General features: G+C 38.3%; 1 protein-coding gene across 1 annotated transcript in view; it reads left to right on the top strand.

The window, feature by feature from the left end:
* The window catches only part of rxfp1 (relaxin family peptide receptor 1), a 154,029-nt gene that overhangs the window by 96,001 nt on the left and 32,430 nt on the right, over positions 1 to 25,598 (top strand). The window contains exons 6-15 of the mRNA XM_041797828.1: positions 4,956 to 5,027; positions 8,719 to 8,790; positions 9,026 to 9,097; positions 13,366 to 13,434; positions 13,568 to 13,639; positions 13,823 to 13,894; positions 17,320 to 17,391; positions 22,709 to 22,780; positions 23,158 to 23,229; positions 24,282 to 24,511. Coding sequence (XP_041653762.1) covers positions 4,956 to 5,027; positions 8,719 to 8,790; positions 9,026 to 9,097; positions 13,366 to 13,434; positions 13,568 to 13,639; positions 13,823 to 13,894; positions 17,320 to 17,391; positions 22,709 to 22,780; positions 23,158 to 23,229; positions 24,282 to 24,511 — 875 coding nt within the window. The remainder of the gene's footprint in view (positions 1 to 4,955; positions 5,028 to 8,718; positions 8,791 to 9,025; positions 9,098 to 13,365; positions 13,435 to 13,567; positions 13,640 to 13,822; positions 13,895 to 17,319; positions 17,392 to 22,708; positions 22,781 to 23,157; positions 23,230 to 24,281; positions 24,512 to 25,598) is intronic.

Genomic DNA, 25,598 nt, shown 5'->3' on the forward strand with positions numbered 1-25,598 from the left:
AGCAAGCATTTTAGCTTGAAGCTTTGCAAGATGAATCCAGCAGACATGGAGTCTAGCCAAACCATGAGCTTTGCAAGGCTACTGGAATTTAAGGGCTCTATAATTGTCTTTTTAATTAGCATCCACTGCAGCGGTCCACCTCCAGCCAGCGTCCGGTAAATTAATAAAACACAAAATAAGAGCCAGTAATTCACAGTAAAACTAACACTGGGTGTGTGCTCAGCCCTGAATAAAACCTTTACTTTTGGCAAGGTGTCATACCTTTTACATACGAGTGTGTTTACATCGACTTCAATATCCTGTTTTGGAGTCTTATCCTGCTTTAAATCATATTTTGAATATGATGTTTGCATGCACACAGAGAGCCCTGGTCATTCAAATTCCTGTATGCACAATACACTATATGGACAAAAGTATTGGCCACTTGACCATTACATGAACAGGGACAGTAATGACATTGTATTTAAATTAGTGCTGTCAAGCAATAAAAAAATTAATCAGATTAATCATAGGGTTACTGTGGATTAATTTCAGTTAATCATGATTAAATATCTTTCATTTTTAATCTATATTAATCGCACTTCATTTTGCAAGCTTGGCGATGTGTTTGCCAAAGTGCTAGCAGAATCCTCACAAAAGTATGCTTCGCGTTAATGTGTTATTTTAAGCTGGAAGTGCTTCGGTGAAAAGAAAACTCCTTCCTGCAGAATGTGCATAGTACTTTTTTGTTGGTCGACTGTTCTGTCTTGTTTTTTGGGGGTGTTTTTGTACTCAAATTTCCCATAGAGAGGGCCAACGTGCTGTTTAGCGTCTTCCATATCGAGTTGGTTGGTCACTACCGGATCAACGGCCCATTTGCGCATGCGCGGCAGCATGCTCGACGGTAGCTCTACTTGGACAAACTGCCCGAAATGCGTTGCCAGAGACATTTCAGGGATTTTGAGTTAATCTGCGCTGTAGATGGGGTAATTGCATTAAAATTTTTAATCAGATTTTTCATGATGATGGATTAATCTGCATTAAAGCGTTAATTTTGACAGCCCTAATTTAAATACTTTAATATTGAGTTAGACCCCCTTATGCTGCTCTAACAGCCCCCACTCTCCCTGGAGGGTTTTGCAAAAAGAGTTTGGAGTGTTTCTGTAGGAGTTTATGCCCATTCATTCTGTAGAGCATTTAAGAGGTCAGGCACTGATGTTGGACAAAACGACCTGGCTTGCAATCTCCAGCTCCAGTTTATCCCAAAGGTGCTCAATTGGGTTGACTGGTCTTCAGGGCTCTGTGAGGGCCAGCCAAGTTCTTCCATACCAAACTCATCAAATCATGTCTTAATTTGTGCACAGGGGTACAGTCATGTTGGAATAGAAAAGGGCCTTCCCCGTAGCGTAGCATTGTCCAAAATGCCTTGGAATGCTGAAGAATTCAGGTTAGTCTTCACTGAAGACAAGGATCCTACCCCAAACCCTGAAAAACAGCCCCATATCATTTACCCTCCTCTACCAAACTTCACAGTTGGCACAGTGCAGTCAGGTCGGTAACTGAGTTCTTCAAAATGACCCACATCATAAATGTTTGCAAATGGAGACTGCATAGATGCTTAATTTCATACACCTGTGGCAAAAGGTCTGATTAAAACACCTGAATACAATAATTAACAGGTGTGGCCAGATACTTTCGTACATATAGTGTATATATTAGTATCCCAGTTATTGATCACTGCAGACATCTGAGATGTGTGCTTCTTGCAGATTGAAAATAGAGAAAAATGAGTGTGCTGTGGCCTATTAGTATTAAATGCCAACATCACGTTGCAGATATGATCCATCCACCTCATTCCATCAACAGGGAGAAAGATTGTACCTTCAGGCCCGGAACGTATTGACAAATGTAGCAGGATGCTGACTGAGTGCTCACAATCCAACTTTGGCACACAAAATTTGAAATTCAAAGAAAACTATGTTCACATTTCATTCATGGTTCAAAAAATCAAAATGTCAGCAACACCATTCATCTAAATGTAAATGTGCTAATGCACAATGCCATTGGCTTTGACAGGCGGCGCTGCTGCAGACTCAGAAGCCTGATTGTCCCTCAATCTCAGGGCAGAGTGACCAGGTGTCCCTCCACCACACATCAAAAATATTGTCAAAGTCCCTCTTCTTGATGCGCTGCTCAGTTTTTTTTTTCTTTATTTTCATGATTGCTGTCCAAATATATTAATCTTCCCAAATGTCAATGGAACACATTCTCCTAACCACCACAGGTAAACCTTTGAATCATTTTGTTAGAAGGTTAATTAGCTAAAGTAATCACATGCATACATGACATTTGTTTACCATCACAGAAAGAGGGGTGTGTGACATCATGGTGCCAAGACAGCCCCACATTGGTGTGTGCTTTGACCCCTTTACAATGATGTGGTGTGAACACAAAAAGACCCAAAGGAAAAGTGCATTAGTCAACGTCATTACCATTTTATCATCAAAGCTGGAGAAAGCAAGTTAAATCATGAAACAAAGGCCAGTCCTCTCAAAAGAAAATACAGATCTTGCCCTGAATTTCCACACACTCTACCTGCACAGTGGTTTCGCTCCGACCGATGGCACGCCCTTATCCACTGCCTGGTTTCATGTGAATTTCCGTGGTTTCAAAAGTAAACGTTTCTACAGCAGCATAGTAGCTCTGTGATGCTTTGCATGTACTTCCTCCTGTTTGGTCAATCTTTTCCACGTGGATTGATGCTTTTGGCACTGGGGAATCAGAGCTGGGTATGGAAGAGGACAAGGGCCAGAGGTGAAGGGAAAAATAATGCTGGGCGTGTCAGAATGTCGAGAATAAAGTGGAAAAACAGTTTTGAGAAAAAAGTCAAAGCTAATTATACCAAACAGCAGATCTGTGTTTGTGAGGTAAAAGAGACACCATCTCTATGGTGTTAAATCCAAAGTATAGTTTCACATGTTCATCGGTACAATGTGATATGTACACACAGTCATGATTTGCTGTTTCTTCTAGCTTTATTAGCACAGGATAAGAATTACCAGTTGACCTCTGATAATCCAAGAATAACCCTGATGTCAGTGTTTGTTGCAGTGCATTTGCACGGGATAAACAAACTCAATGTAAAACATTAACTGACTTTTCTCAAGGGAAGCATGAAGGTGCTGCAGGGCAGCAGCAATTAAAACACATGGTGTGCTTCATTTCTAAGTTCCATACAAAAATGTAATGTAGTGCCCATCATGTTTTGCAGGTGACTTTGTCTCCATGCATCCAACACAAACTGTTAACTTGAGTTTCCAATAGACAACATGTGCCAATGGGTTCTTTTTTTGCTTTTTTAAATTGTAGAATTTGCAGCAATGAACAATAATCCATGGTCACTGAACGAGTTAAATATCTCCCTTTTCTTTCCAATCCTGCCTCGAGTTTGAGTTCATCACCTGTGCATATCTGCAGCTGATCAGATGGAAAGGAAGAGGAAAAGAGTGCTGTTACATTCATAAAGAGCATCAGCTTCATAAAACTGAGTACGTTACCATAACAGCGCTCATCTCTTTTCCTCTTCCATGTCATCTGATCAGCTGCAGAGACGCACAGGAAACTCTATAAAGAGCAGCAATAAAAACTCCTTGTACTATCAAACATGATATCAAAAAAACACTAAAATTGTCTTTGCCATGAGCCTAAAGTAAGATATACACCAGCTTCAGAATGGCAGTTTTCAATAGGGGGTGGTTCACTTCATCAGCTGATAACTATGACCCAGCTACCACTCGGGAAAGTCAATCATGCCAAAATATTAACTACAGACACGGACCTTTACGAAAATTATTACAAACTTTGCCACCATGAGTGGTGCCATAATGTGAAGTCCCATGGACTAATCCTCTGTAGCTAGGGGACATGGATTGGAGTACCACTTTTAGCACATGGCACAACTGGACCAAGTGCAATGGAAGTGGGAATTGAATAAAAAAGGGCGATGGCTCTGCAGTGCACGTCACATGTGGATCACTGCACAGATGGAGTATGTGAAAACTGAGGGTAAAGAAAGGTGTGGTAGATGTGAAGAAAAACAATGGATTTGCAATGACAATTTAAAACCAAGAGCAGTGAAAACAAGAAAGTGAATTAAACTGAACAAAATTAAAATGAGAGTAAGAAGAGGTTATAGAAATACTTAAAGGTACAGTGTGTAGAATTTGGCTGCATTTCGCCGAACAGAAACGGTGTAAATGGGATATAATGTTTATATATTTATGTGAAGTAAGTTAAAATAAGTGCACAATCATCTCCTTTAAACTTTCATTTTCTCTTTGCAAAATTAGAAAAAAGCTTTTTAAATTTACATTACTGCGGGTCGCCCTCACGGAGGCTGACATAACGAACCGCCATGTTGACTACGGCAACGTTTTGGGGACAGAAAGAGCAAAACGTGATTTTTAAATACGAACCTGCCCGGCGGTCCTGAAAGCTACCTGGAAGGCAGGTGGAGAAGAAGACTGACTTATAATCTATAAAAATAATGGTTACAAAAATGAAGGAATAAACCCTCACCTCATCACTGTTGATGTCCAGCTCACAATCCTTTTTGGTCTTCACAGGCTCTTGTCGCTTAGTGATGTGATGTTTTGGTAACAGATCGGCTCATTCTAAAATCTGAATGCTAGATGTTGCTAAAATTCCAAATCCACCTTTAAATACAGTTACAGTACGAATGAAGTTTCCTCAAGTGCAATGACAGAAGTTGAAGGGAAATAAAGGCAAAAAATTAAGAAAAATATATGGTCAGGAGGTGTATCCATAAAGCCTGTCATGTGTAAAGCAGGTCCAACATGGCCCTGAGTAAAAATTAAATAAAAATGATGTTAAGTTTGTGTGTGCTTTTGTTAGTTTTTCTATCGGTTTTGTTTTCTAATATCTACTTTTTTACCTGTGTTTCTGTTTTTTTTTAGATATCTCCAGCACAACAAAATAGTAGATGTAAGTCCGGATGCATTCAGAGGGCTCTTCAATCTAACAAGACTGTAAGTTCTAATTATTTCTGATACACTTGTCATTCATCAGACAAAGAACAGATATGAAGGCTGTTTATTTCAGCATATACATAGAAAATTAAATGGAGTGTTTTGTTGAGGCAGACCGCTGAAGCTGAGCTACAGCTACTGATTCAGTCCTGCATGAAAATCTCTTTTCTGTCTGTGACCCAGCTGATAAGAAAAGGCTCTTTACGAAACAGGGCCTTCATAAGTCTTACTTCTTACTTTAATAGTTTTGTCGTCAGGTAGTTTATGCAAGAATGCACGGAATACAAAACAGAAAAAGTGATGTTTGCTCTTTTTTTCCTCCTTTTTTCATCATTTTAAATATTTTGATTTTGTTGATTTAACAAATGTTTAAGTGTTTGGTAAAAAGGAAACACGGACTATATAAACCAGGTGCATTAGTTGGAGTTGCATCACCCACTGGCTTTGTGAGAAGAGTGACGATGGCATTTGCCAAATTAGAAATGTTGTTTGCAGTATCTTCTGATCTCTAGGAACAGACAAAGAGTTGGAGCTGAAGCCAGTCCTTAAGGCACAATAAAACTTGTAGAATTTTCACAGTGAAATGTCTAAATTTCACAAGAAATGACCCCTCCTGTGTTATATATTTGTTGAGTACTATCCATGGCAGACATGGATCATTGACAGACATTTCACTGGACCACGATTATTCTATGCCATCAACTGCACATTCTGATGTTCACCCCCCTGACCCCAGGAACATTGTGGCCAAACTAGACATTTCCATTTCATCCACTGGACACCTGAATTTCGAAAAACCTCTAAAAATATTGCTAAAAAGTTTTTACGCTCTTATGAGGAGGTTTTTCAGACATTTCGATTGGCTCAAGTAGAGAACACGCTCAGCTCCACTTACCTCCGCTGTATAATTCTTGTTCTGTTTGTGGATTCAACAAAAACGACAACCCATTGTCTTTTTACAAAAAACATAAGCACATTTTGATTCCAGTGATGAATTTCACATGATGAGGGAACGTAACTGTTAAAAGTGGCCTTCCTGGACAAAGCTGCCAACTAGTGGAAAGTATTCTCCCATCACAAATAAGGCAGGGCACTTTTAACCGCTTTTCTCCCTCATTATGAGAACTTTGACCATTAAACTAAACATTGTTTTACTGTTAAGTGAATACATTGTGTGGAGCACTGTTATTAATGAACAGGGGGAACATTTCCAAACAAGAAGAAAGTCCTGGAGGTGGGGCGCCGAGCAGTAGGCCTGGGGTCGCATTTATAAATGTTGCATGCGTACAAAACTTGACAGGGCAAGTTTGCCAGCGCCACTTCACACAAGTGTTAATTTCATCGTCTAAAATTATGACTAAAAATGACATTCAGGATCCATGATATTTCTCCACAGTGTGGCTAAATCTGTCAAAATACAATGCATCTGTAGCTATTTTGCCTCTCAGCTCTAGAAAGCAGGGACCCCAGGTCTGGTAGAGTGCATAGACCACACTAACATGGTTTGGTAACAGATTCAGGCAAGAGACTAAATCAGTATTGCCAACTTACTGACTTTCTTGCTATGTTTAGTGAGTTTTCAGACCCCTCTAGCAACTGTTTTTCAAATAAGCAACCAGCAACAAATCTAGCAACTTTTCTGGTGTTATTGGAGAATTTTGTAGACTCTGATATGAAAGCACATATTGTTCTTTATTCTCAATGAGCAGTGGGTGCTGCCGTGGGCCCCTCTCCCACCCCAAAACCCTCAAAGCCATTTAAAAATTTAAAATTCTGTAAATTAGGTGAGGATGTCATTGGTGACTTCTAGCGACTTTTAGGACAGCCAACAGCTACTTTTCTTACTGAGGAGTTGGTAATACTGGAATAAATGCTTGGACTAAAAGTAAAGGCTAAAATGTGAGGACTTTTTATGGACTATAGCTAGACTAAAACGTTTTTGAGTTTTCATTGACTATAACTGGACTTAAACTAAAAAGGATAGAAATGACTACAATGTGACTTAAACTTAAAGGCATTTAAACTAAAGACTAAGACTGCAGACTAAAACTAGAAAAGCACTCGGAGAGCGCAGACCTCCACCATTAGGCCTATCTCCCAATAGTAAAGAATCCTTTAAAAAAAATTCCTGGATCCAGATGGTGATCCGGATCATTACCAAAATCGAATCAGTTCTTCCTTATGCCATTTCTGACATTTCCTGAAAATTTCATCAAAATCCGTCCATAACTTTTTGTTATGTTGCTAACAAACAAACTAACAAACCCTGCCAATAACATAACCTCCTTGGCTGAGGTAAAAGGCAGACATGCTGGTAAAATGTGCGCACCTCTAATCAAACCCTGACCCTTCGTATGAATGTTTGGTTGAGTTGGTGAATTGGAGTCGGTTTATCTAAGAATGCATCTGAAACAAGGATTGATTAGTTAGCTAGACGTCACATTTGCATTAATATGTTGGCCTATTTAGCACTGTCATTTTTGAATTTTTGTATTTTGAATGTTTTTATGAGTTTTAAAAAAGTGCTGCTTTAATTGTTAAAAAATACAGCTCTAAATTATAAAATTTACTGGAGTGGAAATATTCAGCACAGTCAAATGCTCATTAAGCCAAGAAGCTCTTTTTAAGTATTTAAAATCAAACGTGGGTTTATCCACACTACTCCAGTATATTTACTTAATTAATCAGTATTATCATTATTGTAAGTGGTTATATTACATTTAGACATTTATTTTTTTAAATGTAATGCATTCTGGCAGAGATTATACACCATTAGATGTGTCTATTCCACTTACCTCTGAGCTGTGCAAAAGTTTGGTGAAAAATTCTAGCAGCTCTCTGTATTAAGGGGGACAAGGAACAGTGTGTACAATAACATCATTGTGACCCATTGTGAGGGACCAGAGCAAAATTTTTTTGCCAGTCCAGCCCTGGTTACATCCATTATTTCCCTGTGGGTGATGAACAAGCAAAGCCCACAGCCACCATAACAAGATGCGTCCTTATACAAATATGGCAGTAAAGAATTTTTGGAATAAGTTGAGGTGATGGAAGACCTCAACTAAAATATTCATAACAAAGGAGTAGTCTTTTTTTTTTTTGCAATTAATACAGCCTTTTCAGAAAATCTAAATATTGTAGCTTTAATTGGTTAGCTTTAATATCAAGTTTTATGGAAGTCATCCAAGTCTGAACCTCTGACTCACTTCCTTTACATAAACATTCTCATCACAGTTTGCTGTTTAGCTGCTCCAAGGAAGTTATGATTAAACTTGTTGCATTTCCTCTGAGCAGTTTATATTCTTTCAAACACTTCATGTATATTTGAAAAAAAGTGATTAATCCCTCAGCACGGCTTCTACTCCTACTGCGAGCCAGACTTTATCACCCCACATCTATAACTGAATACTAACGCTGCTGTAGCAGTCAGCCTCCAAATATCTAATGAGAATCCTCCCGGTAGAAAGAGATTGTCACAGCAGCTGATTAGTGCCTGTGGATTCAAAATAACTTCCTTAAATCACACAATCACTTTATCAGAGTATTAAACTTTAAAAGAGTGAGGACTGCATATACAGTTTTTTAAAAGAACAAGGAAACATGAAGTATAAGCCTGAAATTGCTGAAACTAATCTAAAATACTCTGCTGCTTCTCCTCTTTTCTAATTCAACATGTTCTATCCTCTCCTAGATATCTGAGCTACAACAAGATATTAGTCCTGATGCCGGGTGTGTTCAAGGATCTGCACAAGCTTGAGTGGTTGTATGTTTATTCTCCTCCAATAGATATTTTTGCCTAATAATATGAACTTCAGCATGAATAAAAAATGAGTACATAATGCTTTTTTGTAAATATTGTTTTGGCAATGGAAAAATAATTACAACTCTTGAATAAGATTTTTATTTTTGCTATTTTCTTTTCCTGCAAAAGGGTAAACATCACAAGTGATCCATGTTCTGTAAAAGAGAATAAAACCTTCCTGTTTTTGTTATTTTAGGATCCTGGAAAATAACAACATCCATCAAATATCCTCCATGACCTTTTCAGGGCTGAACTCCCTCGTTTTACTGTGAGTTTTTTATTTTAGTTTTTCTGTTTTTTTGTAGACTGACTGGACCGTGTTTGTGCTTGTACACAGTGATGTTGGGTTTTCTTGGCTTTCTGGTGGCGGAAAGTTCACTAGCTTTAGCTCGAGGTCAGTTCACATCAGAAAGTCACTGTCGGGGTGAATTTGTCCAATTATCTTAATTGTTTGGTGGCAGATGACGAGTTGTCTTGCAGTGACAAGCTAACCCTTAGAGATGCGCTGAGGTTTCATGTACTCACTGTTGGGTCAGCAGGTCAACAAGTCAACTGAATTTCTATCTAGAGAATAACTTAGGGAATTCAAATATTTTACTGAAAGCTGTTTTGTACGTTGTGGTCATGTCCAGCATAATGAATACCAAGATTTTTCAAATGTTTTTGTGTATTAGGGACCAACAGCTAACATTTATTTAGTTGATTAGTTGGCCAATTAATCTCTATGATTAATTGATTCATTCATAATTCGTCTTTTTTTCCCCTTCTCTTTATGAACAAACAGAAAACAGATGTCCCAGAGCTGTTAAAATAATATGAAATAAGGATGCACAATATTACCAGCATTATATCAGTATCATCAGATATGGGAATTTCTGCCAATATTTACAGCGGTTAGATCAATTCTACATATCTGCTGTAAAAATCATATATTAGCCTTATATATTGGCAAAGTGCACAACTGTACCATCAGGTATAGGAGGTTGCAGTGGGCACACTCATGGAGGCCCATCATGAACTCTGACCTTCAGAATACTTTCTGATTTTACTGTGTTGTATGAGTCACATGGGTGTATATTTAGCTCCCGTCTTCAGCAGGAGCATAGCTAGGGTTTCTGGGCCCCCAGAAACAAAAATTACACAGCCCCCCCCCTTAACTGACTGTCCTCTTCACAACCCTAAGAAAACCCTAAATTTTCTCTTCTTTCTTCTCTTACATCTTCATTTTCTTGCTCTTCGTCCCTGCTTTTCCTCCTCCATCATCCTCATCTTGCTCTCTGTCCCTGCTTTTTTCTCCTCCACGATTCTCATGTTTCTCTCTGTCCCTGTTTTTTTTCTCCGTCATTCTCATCTTGATCCCTCTCCCTGGTTTCTTCTCCTCCGTCATTCTCATCTTGATCTCTGTCCCTGCATTTTCTCCTCCATCATCCTAATCTTGATCTCTGTCCCTGCTTTTTTCTCCTCCATCATCCTCATCTTGATCTCTGTCCCTGCTTTTTCTCCTCCATCATCCTCATCTTGATCTCTGTCCCTGCTTTTTTCTCCTCCACCATCCTCATCTTGCTCTCTCTTTGTCCCTGCTTTCTTCTCCTCCACTTGCCCTCATTCTTCTTTGAAAAGAACTTTGTAAAGAGTTGTTTTCTCATTCTGCCTCTTTTCTCTGTCTTTTTACTTTCGGGCACCTGATCTAAAGTGTTTAAGTGGTATCACTCCTGCAATTTAAAGTCTCCTTTCTTCTCACCAACGAAACAAAAACAACCTCCCCCCTACAGTGGGCCTTGGAAACCAGTCCCCTTTTATCCCCTCTGTGCTATACTCATCATCTTCAGTTTTGGGGGGTCACATACATTTCTTCTGGGGGAGTCTGGGGGTCCTCCCCCAGTAAGTTTTGGTACATTTTCAGTCACTTTTTCATCATGAAGTTGTTTTTTTATTTTTTATTTTTTTATTTATTTATTTGTGCAAAAGAGAGAAGATTAAAATAGTACAAAAGAATACATGAAACATATTAAATGCACAGGTGGGACAAAAGAAACCCCTAAGGGCTTATAAGAGGGTCCCACACAATATTAAACACAAACATCTGCTAGATCCTGTCAGGGAAAAAATATCAACAAACTCATATTCTCAAAGTTAAAAGCAGGAACATAATACAGCTTACAGGAAAACAATTTTTGTGCCGTAGTACAATGCACTTAAAAATTGCAATATGCAGTTAAAAGCGTTTGTTTAAGATCTCTTTTAAAGGCAAGAAAGGAAGTGTGACTGTGGAGTGAGGCAGAGAATCTGTTCCAAATTACTGGGCCTCTGGACCTGGTTGAAAACTGTCCAAGGCTGGTTCTATAGAATGGAGTATGGAGAAGATCAACAGATCTGGTATCATACTGGTGGATATCAGACCTAGTCACAAAAAAGCCATTGAAAGATTCAGGAAGTAAATTATTAAGGTACTGAAAAACAATAGTGCCTATTTGCATAATATTTATACCAAATATATTTAATGTTAGTAGGCTTTGAAATAATTGAGCAGTATGAGCATTCCACTCTGAGTAGGTGACGATTCTAACAAATTTTTTTTGCAATAGAAAAATGGAATGAAGATTGGTTTTGTATGTATCGGCCCATACTTTATTACTATAAGAAATGAAAAAATAAACCATACTGTAATACAGATCCATGAGATTTTTTCTTGACAAGATGTGTCTTACATGCCATAAAATCACAATATTTTTGGCTAATTTATTGGATACAAATGATATATGCTTTTTCCAGTTGAGCTTGTCATTGATAAGAACACCTAAAAACTTAACATATGGAACATGTTCAAGCACAGTATTAGCTATGGCAATAGGCTGGATATTTTCAGACAGAGTTTTACATTTAGGCTTGAAGATTATGTAAGCACTCTTGTTAATTACAAACACAATTTTTCATGTATGTCATGATTCACAGTCTAATAATGCCAATGCAAAAATGACATAGGTTTTCTTCTTCACTTTTGATTATCAGACAAACATGATGGGGAAAACTTTACTAAATCTGTGTTTTCATCCTGAACTTCAACATAAAAGTATAAACATGTTATATTTCTAACATAGCTGTAAATATCTGGCACAGAAGTATACACTGTTTACCCCCTTTTCTGTATATCTGATCATATATGAGCAGAAAGCATTGGTTTACATAACTCACTTATTTTTCATCTGTGACGCATCCATGACACAAAAAATGGACTTAGTGAACTGTATCCATCACTTTTTTTGGTATTGTGTTTTTAATAACACACTATCATGCTATAACCAAGACGTTAGGGTGACAAATATGTGGCCTGCAAATAAAATATCATACAATATTAAGATAATGCAGAGAAGTGACACAGACAGAAGTGTGGACAGAAATAAGAACAGAGTTCTGTCCTGCACTGTCATTTTCAGCTACCCCACTCCTTCATGCTGCTCTCTTCTCCCCATGTGCCCATGCAGAGTTCCACTCCATGGGTTGCAAGGTCACTGGGATAGATGGGTCATACTTTCATGTTAGATGTGGATTGTGTATTGGTAGCATGATAGAGAGATGAGACAAAGCCCTTGACTGATCTGGGCTTTATAGCAGATTGGATAGATGGAAGCCTCTCTGCCACCTTGAAGTTTACAAAGAACTCCAAGTGGGCTTTCATATGGAGGGCTGCAGTGATGGCCATCCTCCTGGAGCTTTGTCCCATCTCCACACAGCATCTCTGGAGCTCAGTCAGAGTGACCATCAGGTTCTTGGTCACCTATCGTACTAAGGCCCTCTTCCTAAGCCTTATTGCAAAGGGTCTGAATACTGATGTCATTGTGAAATATCTTTTTTTGTCTTTAATAATTAAAAAAATTCTGTATTCACTTTGCAATGATTAGGAACTGAGTGTAAGTTAATGAGATTTTTTTTTAACTGTAGCATCATGTTGCATCATAACAAAATTGACGAAAAGTGAAGGGTGTCAGAATACTTTCTGAATGCACTGTATGTTTAGGTTGCCAACATCTTTTACCCATCGTGGGAAAATAGGGTTTGATGAACAACTTTCCTTGTAATTTACATTGATCACAAGATAACTCCCATCATGGGAATAGGCTAAGTGAAAGTAATGATTGATTATGATTTATTTAATTGAGTTGTTTTTGCAGCCCTACATAAAATGTAGCTGTGCAAGACACAGGCTATCAAACACAAGCACATACTGATGGTAAACTGCTCTTTTATGGCTTTGTTAGTGTTGATTTCTCACTCATTATTATATTTGATTGTTTAATGTACTTTGCAAATCATGTAAAGTACAGAGTATGCTGCTATATGCAAAACCATACGCCTGTATTTGTCTTTTTCAGTGTTGATGATTGGTTCTGTTTATCTCCACTTGTCCCTGCTGCGTTTTCTTACACTACAATGCTGTGCTGCTGTGATGTAATCCTGGTCTATGAGTGTTCCTCTTGTAGATATTGGAAATGAATGCATGCATCATGCTTTTTGACATTGTTTCTCACTGATTGGCAGGGTTTTGTTGAACAACTCTCTGTCAAAGCTGGATGACATCTGCCAGGAAATGCCAAGACTGAATTGGCTGTAAGTAGCAAGAAAGATTGTTTTAAAAAGTGAAATGTTTCCAATTATATGACCCATATATGTGCCAGTGAGTGGGTTTCTATTTATATATTTTTTCCTCTCTTTGTGTGCATGTTCCAACATGTTCTTACAGGGATTTGGAGGGGAATGTCATTGAAACAGTTGGAAATGTCTCGTTTCGCTCATGCAGCATGATGACAGTACTGTAAGTACACTCAAGAAAAAAAGGCAAAGTTTCTGCTTTTTACCTGAAATAAGCACAAATTTATCAAATGTACATTTCAGTTACACTCCCATCTTTAGAATAAATGCTAAAGGTTCATTAGATTTGATACGAAATTAAGAAAGTAGAAATATGATCATTCTTTTTATCTATTTCCTGTTTCAGAGTCTTACAGAGAAACAGGATCAGTCACATCCATGAACAAGCTTTCTCAGTCCTCCAGAAGCTCGGGGAATTGTGAGTTTATTTGATCGTACAAACACGCAGTAGGGGAAAAATAATGCCGCTGTCAATGGTGTAGATCAAGAGAAGCTATATGATGCAATTCAAATGTGTATTGTTGAAAGCATGTGTTAATTTTGATGAGATCATAAACACCAGTGGAGCAGAAAGACATCAGAAAAACTGGAGTGGAAATATGCAATATTTCAGATTTAAACTGTTAAGAAAAATGATCCACAAGCCTCTAAAGAACAAATTTATTATATTTATAGAACTCACTGACATGAGTCCAGCATCATCACTTCACAATACAAAAAAGACTTTCTTTAATTCATTCTTTTCACTCACTTCAAAGGACTTTTCAATTGCTTCTGTTGGAAGTAAACTAAGATTAAACTAAAATTAACATGTTTTCACTCTGTTGTAAAAGAGTCTACATCACTGTGTTTTGTACTCCATAAGAATGAGTCTTGATTATTTGTTCGAACTTCTTTATGCCAAAATTATCCTTTCGACTAACATTTTTAATACATAGTTTTTATAGTCTATCGGCCATATTCTTCTGAACTTATTTATAATGATCAAAGTTGCCTCAGTATGAAGTTAGGCTGTTGGCCACATTAAACTAATTAAATCAGAAATATCCTTTTTATGCATTTAGTCTTTCTATGGACACTTGTCTTGATATGTTAAAGCCCAGACTCCAAACACTTTCTAAAGCTCAGACCAAAGATTTGCAATGAAGCAATAACTCGCAACTGCCTGCAACGTTCTAAAAGCTGTCTACTTACTCTTACAGTCACTCAGTTTTAAAGGATTTATTGCTTAAGTTACTGCACAATTATTCTGTCTCTACAATAGGGACAGTACGGCGTACTCACTGTTTAAAACAAAACTTGACTCAATTACAAGTTATTGTGTAGCCCTAGTGTGGCATCCTGGGCTTCTAGTCCGTGAACGCAATCTACCCCCATCCCCTCCTCATTATTGTCTACGTTGTTTTGTTTGGTTTTATTTGTCTGTGTCAATGTGTATCTTTATTTATGTATCTATTGTGTTAAGGTCTTGTCCAATGTCTTTTTATTATTTTATGCATTAAAGGAAATTAAAAAAAAAATTTACAGATAAAATATATACTGATGTCAAGCACGAGCTTCATGTTCAAATGTTGAACATTTTTCATTGTATTTTTAGGATTTGCTACGAGCTGATAAAAAATGTACCAAGGGCCACATATGGCCCCAAGGCCATTGTTTGGACACCCCTGACCAGACAGCAGTTGGACCCCAGCACACTTAAAAGCAGATGGAAATGACCAGTTAAAAGTGCACTATTGATTACTGATAAAATACTGGGCCCAACCGAGTTGAAAACTTCTTTGAGATATTCAGTGGGTATGGTGTCAAGGCTGCACATAATTGGATTCATCTATGATAAAATATCTGGAAAAATCTAATTTTGTCATAGAAGAATGATGGAAGTGGTGTTGTTATCGCCAATGAATCCCATACAAAGAAAACAAACAAGAAAGATTGGTCTTATTTACTTCTTTATTCAAGGCTAAAGCATTCTCATCTCTGCCATCGATCTCCTCTAAGAAGTTAAAGTCAGAAAGCACACATCATCCTGCTTCACAGGCTAACAAAATCCTGACAATCACTGACACAGGCAACGCTGTAATGTTAAATCAACACTTTCATGCCTGCTTTGACTTGCAAGAACAAGAAATGCACATTTACATCTTGGGCTGAAAATAGTGCCAAAAAAGGCACGGCTCTGGACTGCTTGAATCCCATAAGATAAGAACCACAGCGGCCGGCTGTCCAGCCCTTTTTAAAGTGAAACCCCACAGTCATCTTTAAAGGTTAACCTCATCAGCAGAAACAACAGAGAGCCAATTGTTAGGGCCAGAGTTAATCTGGGGGAGGTAAAAACTAAAGAATGGTGGACAAATGATTATAATTATGTTAGAGAAGCTTTATTTAGCACCTTTCAAACAGGAGTAGGGAGTAGGAGGACAGTGCATGAGGTGAAGAGGAGGATTAAATTAAAGAGGAAGATGAAGAGTGCACTTCTGCACTAAAACAGATGAGCTTATTTCGGTTCTATTTTAAGGAAAAGACATCAATAAAGCATATATCTATTTAACTGGGATTCATGTAATAATTAAAATTATGAACCCACAGTGATGACCATTTTTTAAATAAAAGACACAAATAAAAATTATCTTTTAGCATTATTAGTACAACGGAATACAGACATCAAAAGGAATTATCTTTTTTTTTTTTTTTTACTTTTTTAAGATAAAAGTTAGTTTCGCCAAAACATTTGAGACACAAATGTTTGAAAATATAGTTAAGTTTTTTAAATCTTATGTTTATGGGGGTGGGGATCCATGGAATACAATATTTTCTCTGAAAGGAGGTTCACTCTCCCGCACTTTGAAACCTCCTGATCTAGTTAAATTCCTGTTTGCATAGAAACTTGCTTTAATGGAAAAATCAAAGATTTAACAGGAACTTAACTGCAGAAAAAGAAACGTGTTATGGATTTAAAAGAAAAAATGGGAACAGTAAAAAAAGTATGCACAGGGTGGAGAAGACTATTGACTTGTCCACTGAGCTGTTTGAAATTTTTAAAGTGAAATGAGACATTAAGGAGCAATGGTTGACTTATTTTATATCACTGTGGCTTCAGGGAGCCGATGACGGGGCTGAAATAAAGTGTTGAAAATGGACAATAAATGATGTGATGAGTCTATTTTAAAAATAATTAAAGCACTAGTCAGGGACCTCAATAAATCCAATAAATGTGATTATATTTATGATTTTTTTCTGTGTGCATTTATTCGTTTTGACACTAACCTAGCTTCATATTCAGCCACCTTCATTATTTAAAGTGGCTGTCATGACAAAGATTGGAGACCCCTGATTTGAAGTTATTGAATCTTTACTTTTGCAGGTGTTGGAGCTACCTTCTGCCTTTACATCAGAAATGATGATTTTTTCTTTGTGCATCCCCAGCCAACCAAGGTGTTGCACAGTCACAGCAGGTTTTGTGAGAGCTAAGACTCATGCTTGTTATCACCTTTAAACACCTGCAGTCCAAAAAATGCTGTTGAGACAGTCGGCACAGCAGCACAGCAGCAGTTTTTATTTACACATAAAACAGCCATATACATACAGTTTTTGCCTACACTGTTGGGAAACCAAGACCCAGGGTGCACTGAAAAAATACAATGTTTTATAAACCTATGACAGAGAAAGTTTTGAAAGTATTTATTTCACAACTTATGGTTTCAGCCTGCCTGTTTCAGAGCTACAGATGGTGGCTGCTTTTGAAGATTTGTACACATCTGTTGGATACAAAGCGTCGCTAACAATGCTTTCTTTTCATTCTTTGTTTTTTGGGAACCGATGTGGATTTATCTCGGCGTGCAGAGATCTATCCAGCAACAGACTGATGGCGATTCCTCCCAATCTCTTTGTCCTACTAGAGGATTTGCTCCAACTGTAAGTTCTGTTTACACAAATATTTGAGAATAAATCTTTGTGCACACGTGGACAAAATTGTTGGTACCCCTCTGTTAATGAAAGAAAAACCCACAGTGGTCACAGAAATAACTTGAATCTGACAAAAGTGATCATAAATAAAAATTCAATGAAAATTAACTAGTGAAAATCAGACATTGCTTTTGAACTGTGGTTCAACAGAATATTTTAAAAAAACAAACTCATGAAACAGGCCTGAACAAAAATTATGGTACCCTTAACTTAATATTTTGTTGCACAATCTTTTGGGGCAATCACTGCAATCAAACGATTTCTGTAACTTTCAATGAGACCTCTCAGCAGGTATTTTGGCCCACTCCTCATGAGCAAACTCCAGTTGTCTCAGGTTTGAAGGGTGCCTTCTCCAGACGGCATGTTTTAGCTCCTTCCACAGATGTTCAATAGGATTTAGATCAGGGCTCATAGAAGGCCACTTCAGAATAGTCCAATGTTTTGCTCTTAGCCATTCTTGGGTGTTTTTAGCTGTGTGTTTTGGGTCATTATCCTGTTGCAAGACCCATGACCTGCGACTGAGACCAAGCTTTGTGACACTGGGCTGCACATTTTTCTCTAGAATACCTTGATAGTCTTGAGATTTCATTGTACCCTGCACAGATTCAAGACACCCTGTGCCAGATGCAGCAAAGCAGCCCGAGAACATAACAGAGCCTCCTCCATGTTTCACAGTAGGGACAGTGTTCTTTTCTTGGTATGCTTCATTTTTGCGTCTGTGAACATAGAGCTGATGTGCCTTGCCAAAAAGTTCCAGTTTTGTCTCGTCTGTCCATAGGACATTCTCCCAGAAGCTTTGTGGCTTGTCAACATGCAGTTTGGCAAATTCCAGTCTCGCTTTTTTATGATTTGTTTTCAACAGTGGTGTCCTCCTTGGTCGTCTCCCATGAAGTCCACTTTGGCTCAAACAACGACGGATGGTACGATCTGACACTGATGTACCTTGACCTTGGAGTTCACCTTTAATGTCTTTGGAGGTTGTTCTGGGCTCTTTTGTTATCATTTGTATTATCCGTCTCTTCGATTTGTCATCAGTTTTCCTCCTGCGGCCGTGTCCAGGGAGGTTGGCTACAGTCCCGTGGACCTTACATTTCTGAATAATATGTGCAACTGTAGTCACAGGAACATCAAGCTGCTTGGAGGTGGTCTTATAGCCTTTACCTTTAGCATGCTTGTCTATAATTTTCTTTCTAATCTCCTGAACTCTCTCCTTGGCTTCCTCTGGTCCATGTTTAGTGTGGTACACACCATGTCACCAAACAGCACAGTGACTACTTGTCACCCTTAAAGGCCGACTGACTGATTACAAGTTTGTAGACACCTGTGATGCTAATTAGAGGACACACCTTGGTTGAACATGTCCCTATGGTCACATTATTTTCAATCTTTCCTAGGGGTACCATTGTTTTTGTCCAGGCCTGTTTCATGAGTTTGTCTTTCAAAATAATTCTGTTGAACCACAATTCAAAAGCAATGTCTGATTTTCATTGGTTAATTTTCATTGAATTTTGATTTATTGTCACTTTTGTCAGATTCAAGTTATTTCTATGATTATTGTGGGTTTTACTTTCATTAACAGAGGGGTACCAACAATTTTGTCCACGTGTGTATGTAAACTTATTATAGACTTCAGGATGGCAGTAAAGTCAGCTGTCTAATTTTGAAGCTGTCTGAAAATAAGTAATACAACCCTCTTGGTTCTATGTTAAAGCTTGATTTAAGCACTAAGGTATGTAGTGGCCATTAACTGTGTATTAATATGGACAGCATTCCTCCATCTCTTTACAATGCCCTGAAATGAAGCCAGAATCCCCCCTTCAGAAACGCTGGCATATTGCATTGTAGTGATGTGCGATACCACTGATTTCCTGTCCGATCCGATTCCGAGTAAAATTCAGGCTGGTATCGCCAGTACTAATCCGATACTGATACTTGCCGTGAATTCTTAATCCTATTTAGATTCAACTATGTATGCAGACTCTCAAAACAGCCTACACTAAAACTAAAGAATTAATAGTTTTCTTACACTCTCCATTTCATATGAAAAGCTATGTGACTCATTAAAATTGCCAGTAAGATACACAATTTAATGAAAATAAAATAAATGTCACAATAATAGCATAAGTTTGTCTCTACCTACATTTTGAAATATTCCATTAACCATCAGTCAAAACAAATAAGACCGAAAATAATACAACAGAAATATTTTATTGATACAATGTTATTATCTATCTTATTTATAAAATGTTTTTCAGGTGTATCTTTGTTTTTTAAAGCCCACAAGAGCTGTTTTATTGCAAGTATTATGTATATTTTGATAACACCTAGCCTATCTAATCCACTTTAAATGTTTTCCTCCACAGGTAACCTTACCTGACTAAATCTAAGCCTACTAAATGGATGTGAGGTGATCTCAGGGACAGATTTTTACTCAAAGCTGAACCCATGTAGCTGTTTGTTGTTGCATTTATTAATTTATTTCATTACTAATTTAATAACCATATTTATTAACGAAAATTTGAATAGAATATGATTCTGTACCTTTAAGAATGCAGGGAACTCCCATTGTTTGATCATTAAAACAAAAACTTAAGTGTAGTAGACAGATGTATATCACTTTCCCAAAAATTCAGGGGCAGTGCTATATCACCAACAGCTTCTTATTCTCTCCATCTGTATCTGGATAGTGTCTGTCTGCAGTACTAAAGGACGAGAGTGACGTCTGGCTCGCCCTAGCAGCATCTGTCTCTCTCCTCTGTGGTTGATTCTCAAATGTTCAACAGGGTTTGTGGCATTGCCACAATACTTAACTGTCTTCTCACACACATCAAGTGCCGAGTCGTTGCTGTTTGTGGAGCTGAAATATGTCCACATATATGTGGATATGTATATGTACGTGCTTGCGTTCTAGCGAGCAGCAGATTCGCCGTGAACCTGTGACGCTCTTACAGCCGTATTACGCATGTGACTGACAGGCGGAAGAAGAAGTAGTTCCTACCAACTGGGAATCATTACAACAAGTTCGCGATAGTATATTTACTTTCTACTGTACTCCTGTTAAGCGTAAACTATGCATTTGTCCACATTCATTAAAATGTTGATATTTTTATATGAGAATCGATTCTAGAACATAAATCTCTGGTACTAGAGGGATCGATATTTCAGTATCTATCCGCACATCATATGGATACGTAGATAACGCGTCCACAGCTATTAAACATAGCCGCTGTGCGTCTGCCGATCCGCCATCTTGGAACAGGCGGGATTAGCAACCGCTCAGTATAAATAAGCCCACTTCGCCTGTAAAATCCACCCTGCCTTGCTTAATCCTGAACCAATCTACATGAAATTTGTTTTGTTACAAAGCTGAAAGCTTGAACATGATACTGATTATTTACTGGAGTTAAATCAAAGTACTGATTGTGGGTCTAATCAACTTTAAATTAAAAAAGCCTATTATGTCTATGATATGTACAGGGAACATCAGGTGTAATTGAATATTTAGAATCTATAATTAGATAGTTTTTGTTTCTCCAAATAGATTTATATAGATAATTTCTCTCCCTCTCATCTTGCAACTGGCCTTTAATCTAGGCTATATGCAGGCATACACTGTGAGTCGTCACGCCTTTTCTCACCTGATGATTTTTGAGTTTGCAGTGCATATTAGCCATGTGAGAACACAACGGCCGATCTCGCCTTAATTACTCATGCAGGGGATGAATTGCTGACTTAAACACCCACAGAGCCAGCAGATTTCAGTAAAATTTTCTGAGCAGATCATCAGACGGGAGGCAGAGAGAGAGAGCTACATGAGGAAAACTAAAGTCTCAACAGGTAAAAGTCCCGACGAGTCACGTGATTTCTAATTTCTCGTGATTTTTTTTCTTTATGGTACAACAAAAAGTGGTAAAACAAAGAAGGAAAGACCAAAGTTCAAGCTCAATGTTCCTGGCTTCTTTGATCATCTTTATGTCGTCTAAAAAACCTAAATCAAACTGATACTCACACTGACAGTACAGCGCGCTGCACACTGACTCTCTCTCTCTCTGCGGTGCAAATAATAATGCTTATCATCAAAATGAGATAATTTTCCTGCATTTAAGTCAAATACCAGTCTTCTGATGACAGATTTATTGGTCTGTGGGATAGCAGAAAATTTAGGCAATCATATTTTTGGAGTGGGCGATAAGAACTAAGTGCTTTACCAATGCAAAAAAAATTATATGACTTAGTTGTATATTTTAAGTAGTGTCCTTAATGACATTATTAAAATAACACTGAGTAAAGAAATAAATACTTAAAGCCAGGAGGTGCTTTCTGCCAGCAACATTAAAATGACCAGTCTGGCTTGTAACAATCAGATGACGGTCGGTATTGCACATAGGGAAAGATTCCACATTTCCTTTCAAAACAGCAGGTGCATTGTACTTTAAGTAAGGTAGCAACTTATAATAAACAACCCGGTCGGAAGTTCTGTACATATTTAAGGCCAGAGCACTACATCAGAGCAAGGAACCCATCGTATCTGTGGGCGTCAGCACACGAAGTTGGCTTTTTCAATGCTGTCTGCCCATATAACTCTGTTGAACTCTCATTGTTTTGCCCGCGCCAAGATGGCGGCCCCATAGACGTACCGTCAGATAGCGAACGCGTCATCTACGTCTTGATATCTATGGATGTTAAAATGTTACAGACACTTTTATTCAAAGTTAAGGACCTAAGGATTTGAACCATCAATCTCCCAGACATAAGTCAGCCACTGAGCTCTCCAGCATCTCAGCTGGCAGCTGACAGGAAGATCAGCAGATGAGGGTGGAACTTTTTTTCAAGTAGGGAGGAACCAACCAAACCTGGGGGTGGTGCTAACTACCCACATGACATCATGAGGAAAAAAATCTAAGAACGGCTTGTTTCAGCACACATTTTCTGAAACTTGGAGAAAGAGAGGGGAGGAAGGAATGGAATTTTTCTGGTACTTGAGGGGATTGTGGACAGGCCAGGGACACATATTTTTGTTAGAAATGCTTGAAAAACTGTATTTTGCATATTATGTCCCCTTTAAAGTACATGTATTTGAATTCAATGTCATTACAGTCCCTGCTAATGTAATGGTCAGGCAGCTGAATACTTTTGGATGATTTTTGTCATCTTTACAAGTTTTTATACAGTCTATGCCTGATTTGTGACATGATTTTAAGTAGAAGATAAAAGTTTTTGTATGTTTTTGTGTTTTTGCAGCTGATTCTGTTGTTGCTATTTCCAGGAATATCTCATATAATCCCATCATGGAGCTCCAAATTGACCACTTTGACAAGCTGCATAAACTGAAGTCCTTGTAAGTAAGGAATGCAATGTGAAACTGACTCATGCAGCTAATTACAATTTCTTTGTCAAAAACTGACTTTTAGATTTTTGCTAAACCTACAAAGACCAAAACCCGCTCAGCCCTGCATAACAGCAGTGAAAAGACCCTTGAAAGCAAAGAACTCTGGAAAGTTATGTCATTGACTATTGTAGCACAAGGCTACAGCTGATATTAAAGTTTTTTATATACTTTTTGAAAGGCTGTTGAATGAGATGAAGTTTAAGTGATTTAAGTTTTGTCCTGTTAAAGACTTTGTATTGGTGTATTTTACACAATTAGTATATTTTTAATGTTTGTGTCTGTATATGTGGCATCTAAGAGAGAATTAATGTTTTTTTTTCCTCCAGGAGCATAGAGGGGATAGAAATTGAAAATATACAGCGGAGGATGTTTGAACCTCTTAAATACTTGACTCACATGTAAGTACTCAGTCACTGTTGTATACTGTTTATCATCATCAATTCATGAGACTGACCCATGAGCTACTTTCACACTGCCTCTCTTTTCCGTGTCTGTTACTTCTTCGTTCCGCAACATTCTGTATGAAAGCGACCGTTCCGCAATGGGGGGTCAATCTCCCCCCACCTCTGATCCGGATCGAGAGGTAGTATCAGAGCCGTAACGGACTTTTCCACAACAAGTGTGAAAGGACGTCACTCCATAAACGGGAGTTTTAAAAACCAGCGCAGTTTAATTGAACGGCATTTCATCTGAGAAAACAACAGGAGGATAAAACAAAGAATAATGTGAATTAACTGGAGAGACTGCGAGGTTAGAGAGCTGATCACACTCTTTACAGGAGAGGAGCGAGCAGACACATCTCTGCTCACAGCAGCATCTGAAAAGTTCCATGATGTGTTCAAGTGAGCTCGGTACTCTGAAGTTTCTGACCTCCGATGTAAATATATGCACTGTGACATTGCTTAAAGTCGGACCTCCAACTCAGAAACATGGAGGAAAAACGTCTATTGGATCTAATCAATCAAAACGAATGTTCATGTTATTTTCCCCGTATTTCATTTAGAAAATACACAGTTTTGAACTGAGAAATCCAGAGTTTCGAGTGTGATTGAAAGCAGCAACTCGGGCAGTGGCTGCCATCTGATTACGGGACGCCGGCGTGTGTGTGTAAGCTCTGGCATGCACAGGTCTGTTATACATTTGTGTGAACTTCTTTTTGGGGAACAGAGACAGGCGTTCCTTTCCGCCTTTATTGCGGAATCTCTGTGTAAAAACAGCTACGAACTAACAGGTATTAAAGGAGTCCCTGATTGGTGAGTCAGTGGACCAAGTAGAGCCAACATAGGGTCAGTTAAATCTTTCTTTTGTAGAGTTTAAAATAAGTCCAAAGAAGGTATACAGTACAATGATCCAGATTGTGGGATTCTAAGATTCTAATACCAATACTGTGTAATTTATTCAGCTTCTGTATCTGTTGTGTTATGTGAAACTTTCTTTTGTCTTACCACAGCTACTTTAAGAAGTTCCAGTACTGTGGCTATGCTCCTCATGTGCGTAGCTGCAAACCAAACACGGATGGCATCTCGTCCTTTGAGGATCTGCTGGCCAACATCGTGCTGAGGGTCTTTGTGTGGGTGGTCTCTGCGACCACTTGCTTCGGAAATATCTTCGTCATCTGCATGCGCTCGTACATCCGCTCAGAGAACAAACTCCACGCCATGTGCATCATCTCTCTCTGCTGTAAGTCACACTGAGGTAGCAATCAGAGGTGGGCAGAGTTGATAGAAAGTTTTACTTTGTTAACTGTTGATCTGTTAACAAAGCCCGCTAACCAAGACTTTAACAGTGATAACAGTTAATCACTTCTGTTAAATCTGAAATTTAACAGAAGTGAATATTGACATGAACAATGTGAAGGTCTGATGGTCTGCCACTCGGCCATCAGTGTGTTTCCATTACTATACATTATTCCATTATTTAACATAACTGCTATGCATAAACATCATACCATACAACGGGGGTTTTCAAACGTTTTTTGCTCAAGGCACACTTAAAACCAGGCCAAAATTTCAAGGCACATCATGCTTAGATCCACACATAATCACCTCTTTACATGTCATCTTTACTTGATGTTTAGTTGCAGAAATTATGCATGGTTGTTCTGGTGCCAGCTTTAATTTAGTTAATTCCAGACTCAATCTGGTCCTGACCTGGTGCTTTCTGTTTTACAAACCAGAGAGAAACCACTTCACCTCCGTTACATAGGCTTTCCTCAAATGCTTGACCCCTTGTGCCCTCAGTAGTGGTCTGTTCTGGAACAATGCCTTTCTCTTTTATTAGCCAAGCATCAATAACTGACTTCAGCTCTTTTGCCGTCCAGTGGCTGGTTCAGTCTTGTTTTGTGTTTAATTATGGTGGAGAGGGTTAAGCAGAAAACACAGCGGTGCTGGACCGCTATTTCGTGTTATTTGACACGTTTTAATTGCTGTCCTTACGCCGACAGCAGCACGTCACCAGTCAAACTCCCCACCAACCACTACATGAACAGATGTTTGATATCAGAGCAGAAACCCCGTCTCCTCTCCCTATTACTGGGTTAGTAAAAAAACAAGCAGTCGATACCTCCTGTCTATTCTGAACCTCGAACAAAAGGTGGCGCTAAACTCCTTTTTCTGTTCCCTCAAACCACCTCGACGTATTTCAGTATCAGGGTACTTTTCTCCCTCAGTACGTGAAATTTACTGTTAAGTAACGCCTTATGAAGTTGAATTTTTTTTAATGAAAGATGCTTCAATACAAAAAATAGTCGTCAACGAAGGTGGACAGA

Source organism: Cheilinus undulatus, linkage group 10 (genome assembly GCF_018320785.1).
Source record: "Cheilinus undulatus linkage group 10, ASM1832078v1, whole genome shotgun sequence".
NCBI lineage: Eukaryota > Metazoa > Chordata > Actinopteri > Labriformes > Labridae > Cheilinus > Cheilinus undulatus.